Source organism: Rhipicephalus microplus, chromosome 9 (genome assembly GCF_043290135.1).
Source record: "Rhipicephalus microplus isolate Deutch F79 chromosome 9, USDA_Rmic, whole genome shotgun sequence".
In the NCBI taxonomy this organism is placed as follows: domain Eukaryota; kingdom Metazoa; phylum Arthropoda; class Arachnida; order Ixodida; family Ixodidae; genus Rhipicephalus; species Rhipicephalus microplus.
Genome location: NC_134708.1, coordinates 99,217,763 through 99,226,621, shown reverse-complemented (window position 1 = coordinate 99,226,621; position 8,859 = coordinate 99,217,763). Strand labels below are relative to the sequence as shown.

Here is an 8,859-nt window from a genome sequence, read left to right as displayed (position 1 = left end):
TGGTACTAAGTGAATGGTTCTCATTATAGTTAAAGTTTACACAAGGTGTGTCAACGGAGAAGAGCAATACTTAATATAAAGATGGGTGACTTGACAAGTAAAGTAACTAGAACTGTAAATCGTTACACACTTTTCCTAAACACAGGGTTAACAAAATAATTGAACACGTTCATTTGAAGAACAGACACTTTTCTCATGAGACGCTTGGGCTGCTGTGAACCTTGGTGGAGCAGACTTCCACCTCGCGCTACTTTTTATGCGACATCCGAGATCCGCATCGACGTTGCGATGAAAGAAAGCAATCATGGACTACGCCAACAACACGCGAAAATTGCGGTGACAGTGTCACTTACAGGTGCCGCAAATCTTGAGCATGGGCTGCTTTCTATGCGGCCTACAAGATCCTGATTGACTCTGACGAAAAAAATCTACTTTGTTAACCCAATGAGCACACGAAGGGCGCTCGAACCTGGAAGCGAGAATACTGCTACTGGACACCATTTGAAGTGCTACAAAGCGAAATGACTCGAATGTAAACATTGGACAGAAGTCTGTATGGTTGGGTATGAAACTGGAAGATGATTTATACTCAAACAAAAAATTTTGAAGAAACCCGACATTTCGAAACCGACTTGGTTCCTTCCTCAAATGTCACTGTGGGACTACGTAGCAGCCACGTCTTCAAAGCATTCGCGGAGCGGATAATGACCCCCTCTCACTCTCGTTTTGCCGTGGAGCGCAGTCCATGTGTATACATTGGGGGAAGGGTTCCGCAATAGCGGTTGATGTTATGGGCTGTCCTCTGCCACGACTCGAGTAACAACCTTCTCCTCCAGTTCGGCTCGCTTTCCAGGATGGCCGTCACTTCGAAATTTATCTTGTCATCCAACGTCTCAGCATGTTCCGCGACTGCGCTGCGCTCTTTGTAGAGCTTCCGCACATCGCTGGCGTGTTGCTTCAGTTGTTTCCGTAGGTTTTTCGTCTCGCCGATATACGAAAAGGGGCACTCGGCGCACGGAATTTTTTCAACGAAACCGGGAGTCCTGTTCATAGTTAGCGGTCTTTCGGGCAGGGGAGGAGGCAGCCAAGCGTACACGAAGGCACGTGCGCGATGCGAACCCCTTCCTTTTTGAAGATCCGCACCATTATCTCGCTGGTTCCCTGAACGTATGGAATTGGTACGCGTTTCGGAAGCTTCCAATTAAGGTTGATTGGGGTTTTCGTATCCTCTGTTGCTCGGCGCGGTGGTTGGCGTCTGGAATGAAGCTTTTTGGGTATCCGTTTTTTCGGAGGTCCGCAATTATGTGGGCCTCTTTTTCCTTTCGCTGCGTGTCATTGGAGCGTAAGTTTGTAGCTCTCTGGAGTAGCGTGGTCACAACCAAGGCCTTGTGGCAGGCGGGATGGGAAGAATGAAATTGAAGGTAGCGTGCGTGCGTTGGCTTCTTGTGAATAGAGAAATCCAGGCCGTTGCGCTTTCTTGCCACCTGCACGTCGAGAAAGGGCAGGCAGCGGTCGCTTTTACACTCGGGCGTGATTCGTATGGCTGGGTGCACGGAATTTAGGTGCTGTCTGAAATTTTCAGCTTCAGACGTCTTTATGACGTAAAAGCAATCGTCTATATAACGGAGAAAAAGCTTGAGTCACGGTGAGAAGAAGCTGAGTGCTTTCTCTTCTATGTACTTCATGGTCAGGTATGCCATCGTGACGGAGATGGAAGCTCCCATCCCGGTTACACTGTTCTGCCTGAAAATAGTTCCTTTGTAGTGAGAAGTACGTACTGGACTGGCCAAACTCCAGTAGACGGCAGAGCTCGTCAACCGCTAAAAGAGTCCTTTTAATCAGGCTTACGTCCCCCTCAAGCACAGAATGGGCAGAGAAAACAGCTAAGGGCACTGGCACATTGGTGAACAATGAAACGACGTCAAATGAGAGCAACCTCTCGTCATTGTCGATGCTCACATCTGACGCTAGCTACACGTAGTGGCTGGAGTCATAGACAAGAGTTGGTGTTTTCCGGGTTAGGGGGGTGAAGATTCGGTGTAGAAAATTTGAAAGGTCTCTGCACGGAGAGGAAGTATACAATCGGTCGGAGGGGGACGTCAGGCTTGGGAATTTTTGGTAGCCTCCGCAGTCACCCCTGATGCCTAGTTCACACTGAAACATCCGCTTTCTACAGCGACCGAAATTCTCCTGCCGCCGAAACGCAGCGTCGTTCGCACTGGACGCGCCCCGCGCCGCCGAATATGCCATCTACTACGGGGCGAACGCGGGATGGATGCGCTGTCACCCGGTTGTTGTCGCGGCTCGCAGACGCTACTACGCTATCCAGTGGTGTATACTTCGACGATTCTCGTACGCAAGGAGCAAGAAAAAGCAGTTATGCTTACTTTGCTGGCAAGTGGCTGTCTTGTATAGCACGATGAGCAGAAAAACCACCGACGCCAGCGGCGTTGGTGGGTTTGTTTTGCTCTGCAAGACCGCAACAAGCTCGGTCACGCCAACAGGAAGCTCGGTCACCTCTTTCACGAAATACGAAGGCGAAGTTGGCACAGAGTAGGTTAAACAACCGTTGGTTTCAACATTCAGTTACGTGCACTGCAGCATAACAAGCGAGTAGGGCTTGGCCGCCATTTTTCGAAATTCCTTGACTAGCGCTCCTATTGGTCCGCGGTGACCGATTCGGCGGCAGATGCCGCAAAAATCGGTCTGAGAGCGATCGGCGCGGAAAGGGCCCTTTCGGCTGATCTCGCCGCCGCCGAACCGGATTCGGAGCACTGTCGGCGGCCGGAATGCTCAGTGTCAACGCGGCCTGAGGAAGGAACTAAGTCGGTTTCAAAACGTCGGGTTTCTTCAAAACAATTGGCTAGAGTCTAAATCATCTCCTAAAGCAAAATGAACATGTCCTTTACCAACCTCCCTAAATTTCTGGTTAGAAGCCACGCTACTCTATATGTGCGTAAAACAATAACCAGTTTTTAGCCTCAGATTCCCTGCGAAGATCTCACCCAGAAGAACATATTTATCAGCCAAGCGGGTGTGGGTCACATGGCGATGCATGCGGACAGTGCCAGGATTACATGCAGTGGAATTTCGGGGCATTCGCTTTCAACGCTAAACTGTTGGGAGTAGAAAATTTGGCTGGTCTGCGTCAAGATATCTATTAGAGAACAAAATCTATTCTGCACTAAACATCTCTAACGACCCGGATTTCAACAAGACATTGACATCCTCTTGAGTTCGCATTTTCGAATTCATCTTCGTTAAATAGTTCAAAAACTGAAGCGCAAGAGCGCTTTTGAACATTGCCAAAATGGGGATGTTGTTGCGACATGCAATCGAGCCCGCCACCGTGTGCGGCGATTCGTAAGAAGACTAGGAGTAAAAATGCAGAAAATATATGTTTATTACTCATCGTAGAACACTAAAGAAAAAAACTATACAAGAAGCACTTTTGTCGTGGAATATTTCACAGCCACGAGAGAAATATGAAAGTGCGAAATTCTGAACGATATTATAAAACATGGCCGGACAAGATATCCGCAACCGCTACATCAAGAGGACAAATAGAGGCAGCGCTTAAATCAGAGGTGATGTTTAGAAGAAGTATGTTTGAGTTATTGGCTACTCCTAAATGAAACACTTGAAATATTGAGCTTAAACGGAAGAAAAAAAAAGGATCCAATGAGTAGGAAATGAGTCCTGCATTTCCAGTGAGAGCTATGCACAAAGTACTCCTTTTAAACAGTAGATGCGAAGACGCTTTGCCAAAAAGGCGTAAGTTCTTATAATATGCTTTGCTTTGACAGCAGCACTGCAGAGTCCATAAAATGAACTGCTGCATATGGCGAGCTGATAAAGCTCAGCAAGGTTCACCTACAGGTCACTTGAGACGAATGGATTTCAAGTGATCGCGTTAAGGCAATTACAAGATAATCGAGACCGTGTGATGCTTGGGGGAGCGTGAATAGGTGAAAAGCTTGCTAGCATGAGGGTCCCAAAACGTATTCGCTTCTGTGCTTGAATATTAGGTAAGAAGGTACGGGCTCTTCTTTTTTGTAAGTTAGGCATAAATAAACAACGTAACTGTAGTTGAAACAACGCACAAGTATCCCTTAAACCTGGCAAACAAAAAATCATTGCAAAACAATAGGCTGTCAGGTGTCCGTATCTATTACATCGCTGAGGCTTAGATAGCTGCAAAGGCGGGCCAGGAGATTTTCGTTCAGGCTGGCAATCGTGTATTCACCACTGCTGCAAGCGATGCCACGCTGTACCACCTTTGTCAAGATGAAGTAGTTTTTGTTCAGGCGGTCTCTAGCTTCGCCGATCTTCACCCACGCATCGCTCTCGGCTACGCCGAACTCGTCCTGCATCACCTGCCTTACGGAGTATGATCTGCGAAGCGTCTCAAAGGCCAGCCCTTCCGACTTGTTCATGGAGCCGTTGACGAACTGGATTGCCTGGTGGACGAGCGCCTGCGTAAAGCCGTGAGATCATGCTGGAATGAGCCAGAAGAGAGACTAGGCTGTTCTCAAGTAAACATGAATTGACACCGTCGCAGAAACCGTACTTCTCGTGCAACCGAGAAAGAAATGTGCCACAATTTCGTTCTTGTGTAAGCTTTGCAGTTTTAAACACTGTGGGTATTGATGTTACACAACCTTGAAACCAGGCTAAGCACATAAAGCCGGCTACCGTGAAATTTTCTAGGCTCTTGTGACCGCCTTGGTCACTCGCTCGCTTGCCAAGGTGGCGGGGGGACAACAGCTTCAGAAGTATACTACAAGATTTAGGTTATATTAATTTTCGAGTATACTCGACTTTATAATCCTTCAAAATTTAGTTAACTATGTAGTGGTCTTGAGCATTGCCAGCTTTGTCTTGGAATGCATGTTCATTCGGCATGATGCGATAGAGTGATGACAAGGCAGATAAGGAAACTGCTGTATGTACACGCAGGCAAAAAGTCAAATACATCAGTGCTTGTTCCTTGCCAACGCAAGTGGTGTGCCAGCATCAGGAGCACCTGCATTATTTGTTTTACCTTTTGTGTTGCGCAAGCACTTAGGTGACGCGCTCGTTACCCTTTTCCATTCTAGCACATACTTTTAGTCATCCAAATATTCATACTTCTTATAAAAACAAATTCTGACCATTCTGGTTGAAGTTAAGGGTGACATTGGGCAGTCATGACGTGGAATCCAAACGCGGTTGAAGGGAATGGCCGAACAGCTTCCAGGACAATGAAAATTTGGGGAGTTTTTGAGTAGCTTAGATTTCAGCAGCTAAGATTTTCAGCTGTCAGAGAGGATATCGAAGATACGCTTCAGCGTCGGAACCACGAACATTGTTAACAATAGAGAAACACCAGGGCTAACGAACAGCGAGGTGCGATCACTCCTAGGCACACACATTAGCCATAGTAAAAGTCGCCTTCAGTTTTTTTTTACCACTCTACCATCTCCGTATGAAGGAGAGCCGACTCTCAAGGATACTGGCAAGCGTAACTGCATTTTCCTCTGTGTGTATTCTTTCCCAATATATTTAGTGAAATCATTTGCTTGAGTGCTATATTGTCCTATCGGGGCTTGTAAGGAACCGTGGTGCTTGTGTCGTGACTGCCTAGTGGGAATTCGAGACAATGCTGTAGCCGAGAGAAAATATCCGCGCATTGGCGAGGCCATTTCATGAACCAGAAACTTGCATGGGTTGTGCAGTGGAGTGACGCGGATACACAGAGGATTACGTGCCGGAACACCTTGGCAAAATCAAGGTATTATGTCACACCTAGTTCATTCTGCGATCACATACCGTAGTGGGAGATGCTGTTTGTGCGAGCCACTCGTAGCACTTGATATTTGCACAAGCGAATTTTAGTGCAGGTACATTCTATTTTTTTCGTGGTGCCATCGTACTCCGCACCTGTATACGTTAATCGTGCGGCATCTGAGCCGATGTTTGAGCAATAATTGTAGAAAAGATTTAGACTTGAGTACATTGTCGGACGAGCCAGAACTGTCGACCGTTCTTCCCGACCATACTTGTGCGCCGTAACATCTGCACGGCGCCATCCCCAATTATCACGGTGGGGCTCCGAGCCTTAAAAACATGCAGGTCGAACGATGCTCGCGCCAGGTATACTAATGCTCTAATGAATGCTTACAAAGTTGTGCCTAAGAGTCTCTTTGATCAGAAAGTCACTAGCGCGGTTGTCTCCCTGCAGAACCACGCTGACCGATATGAGATAGCGGTTTTGCGGAACGGTCTGCTTGAGCTCTCGGCAGATTGCTCGCAGCTGGCTCCATTTATCTCCACGGCTTTTGTCGAGGTCTATGGAGAGCAAGTTGATCGTTTTGTTGTGCAGAACCAGTCGGCCCAGCGCTCTAACGACCCTCCTCTCGAAGGTGATGAGGTTCAGAAAGAGCGTTTCAATGCTGCTGTTTACTTGCAGAGCACGAAACACCCCCAGTGTGGCGGGCTCCTGTAGGACGGCGTTGAGATGCAGGTGCCTGCGACAATGAAAGTGTGTCACCTGTAGCATGTTTAAGGTATGCGCGTGCTCACTCAAATACACACACACACACACACACACACACACACCAACACGTACACACGCGTCCAAACGAAACAACACCGTTGATACAAAAATTATTAGAAAAGTGGCTTATAGTCTAAAAGTTCATACTAAGTTACTAGCCAGCCTTGAGGAAATTCACCGATCAGAAAGCATGGACTCGGGCGGTCATGTGCCGTGTACTTCAAAAAACAACGCAGCACTCTGAAACAATCGTGTAATCTCGCGCAATTTCTAGAGTGACCACCTATTCTGCAATATACACTAAAGAGAAAGTTAGGAAAAAGTTCGCAACATGCAAATAGTAAGAACAGCCTAACTAACCTTCTTTGGCCCTTAACTTCCTGCGATCTTTGTACTACCTACGTTAGCAGACACCAAAAGGGCCACTCACCAGGTTCGACGATTTTGAACTGCCAAGCGCGATGCATGCTTAGAGCATCAACGATCACGTCTGCTAGATTTTTCAATGGTACGCGCTGTGGAAATGGGTCAAATTTCAAGAATAACGCTGCTTGCCCTTCCTTTCGCGGGGCGCCCATAGAAGGACGTATTACGTAGACCTAGAAATGTCCCTACGTAGACGGTAGTGCTGTGACGTCGGTGCTCTACGCAGACACCTGCGCACGGTCGTCGCATACATTAGCGCGTGACAGGGCAAAAACTATTCTATACAACATGTGAAGTTTTTGTAATTTGTTGCTCGAGTAGAATAACACTTCACATAAATAACGAGACAAAAAGAAACTATGCGCGTTTTTTTCCTTTTTGTCCCGTTACTTTCAAGGAGATGCAAGGCTAATGCTCTTGAGTTTCGCGTGCATTCGTGTCGCCGGAATTAGTGCATCGAGCAGACTCCATCCCTGAAAACAAAATGATCCTGCGAGTTCGAGCACTTAATATGCTCATGTATTTACAGCGTCTAAGCCAGTGTTTCCAGACAAGCGTACAGTGAGGCATCCATCTTGCAGAAACAGGAAGTAGACCACGAAATAACGCTGGTCAACAAAACAACGTCCATCGTGCGCTCGAGAATCGGGCTTGCTCTGGGACGTCATGCGCACGTGACCATTATCACTGCTGCCGTAGCGGCTATAGGCACCGTTCAGTCGAGTTTTCCAGTCTGATTGCAGTTCCAGAATACATAGCCTAGCAGATAAAAAATGGGCGCCAAAACCTTCATGTTACTCTGCAAATATCGTCGAAAGACGATAGTGTTGCGTCTGGAGAGAGTGAACAAAACGTTTATCTGATGTTCTGCGCCAGAAAATCGGTGAATGGTATTCTGGAGGCGCTGCGTCAGAGGGCCTCGAGCGTGCAGTGGAAGCGAACGAGTGATTCAAGCCACGTCACACGTAACACATGAGCGCTATCTGGCAGTTATCTTAGAAAACAAAGCGTGCGGCGTGCGCGCTCATCTCAGAGGTGATAAAATGTAGACGCAAGGCAACGGGTAGGTGCCACCACCATGTTTTCTTAGCATAGCGTTGGGCACACATGCTTTGTCGTGCAAGAGTTGCATGGTCAGAGCAGCGTGATAAACGCTAAGGTCCCTGGAATTACGTATGAATGCTTTTTCTAGTAAAACACGCACATACAGAATATATACGTGTTGTTATTGTGCTCAGATATGTGCGATAGTTGCTTTTTATTTGAAAATCGCACAAGTATGAACGCTGAAGCTCGAGCAATACTGGTGGGCGCGGCGGACGGGGTCGGTCGTTTGGGGCTTCGTCCGGTGCATCTTAAAATACCGTTAAGAGCGGGCAACAGACAGATGTGAAGACAGACAGACTAAACTTTTTGCGTTCAATGTCCCCAAGCAAGATTATCGTCTTTAAAAAGCAACCTTGAGATCACCTAGGTGAAGGTGATATGCGACACGCGTCACGCCCCCTGCATCTGTTGGCGGATTGTGGCCGAGATACTTGGGGGACGCGAGCACGCGTCTATTTTCTGCGTGCCCCTAATGGGGGGGGGGGGGATAAACAACAAGAGGGAAGGCAGGGAGGTTAACCAGGCACATGCCCGGTTTGCTACCCTACGCTGGGGGAATAGGAAGGGGACATAAAGATGAGAGAGAGAGGAAAGAGAAAAGAAAGAAAAAAAAGGAGGATTGTCAGTCAATCGGCTGGCGCGTATGCAGCGGTGGCGCTACACAAAAGTTAAAGGTGGTCACATAGGCCTGTAGTCCTCAAAAAGCACAAGACAGCTTTGACTGCTTTTTGAGCCGACGAAAGGCGATGACGGTGCTCCAGTAGCATCTGCACAGAGAGTGGCCGATC

The 8,859-nt window shown here is 47.6% G+C and overlaps 1 protein-coding gene across 1 annotated transcript in view; it reads right to left on the bottom strand.

Annotated features, from left to right (window-relative positions):
• Positions 1-3,379: 3,379 nt before the first annotated feature.
• Positions 3,380-8,859, bottom strand: part of LOC119164680 (uncharacterized) — a 97,081-nt gene continuing 91,601 nt past the window's right edge. The window contains exons 10-11 of the mRNA XM_037416898.2: positions 6,164-6,509; positions 3,380-4,475 (exon numbers count right to left, since the gene is read on the bottom strand). Coding sequence (XP_037272795.2) covers positions 4,155-4,475; positions 6,164-6,509 — 667 coding nt within the window. The 3' untranslated portion in view covers positions 3,380-4,154. The remainder of the gene's footprint in view (positions 4,476-6,163; positions 6,510-8,859) is intronic.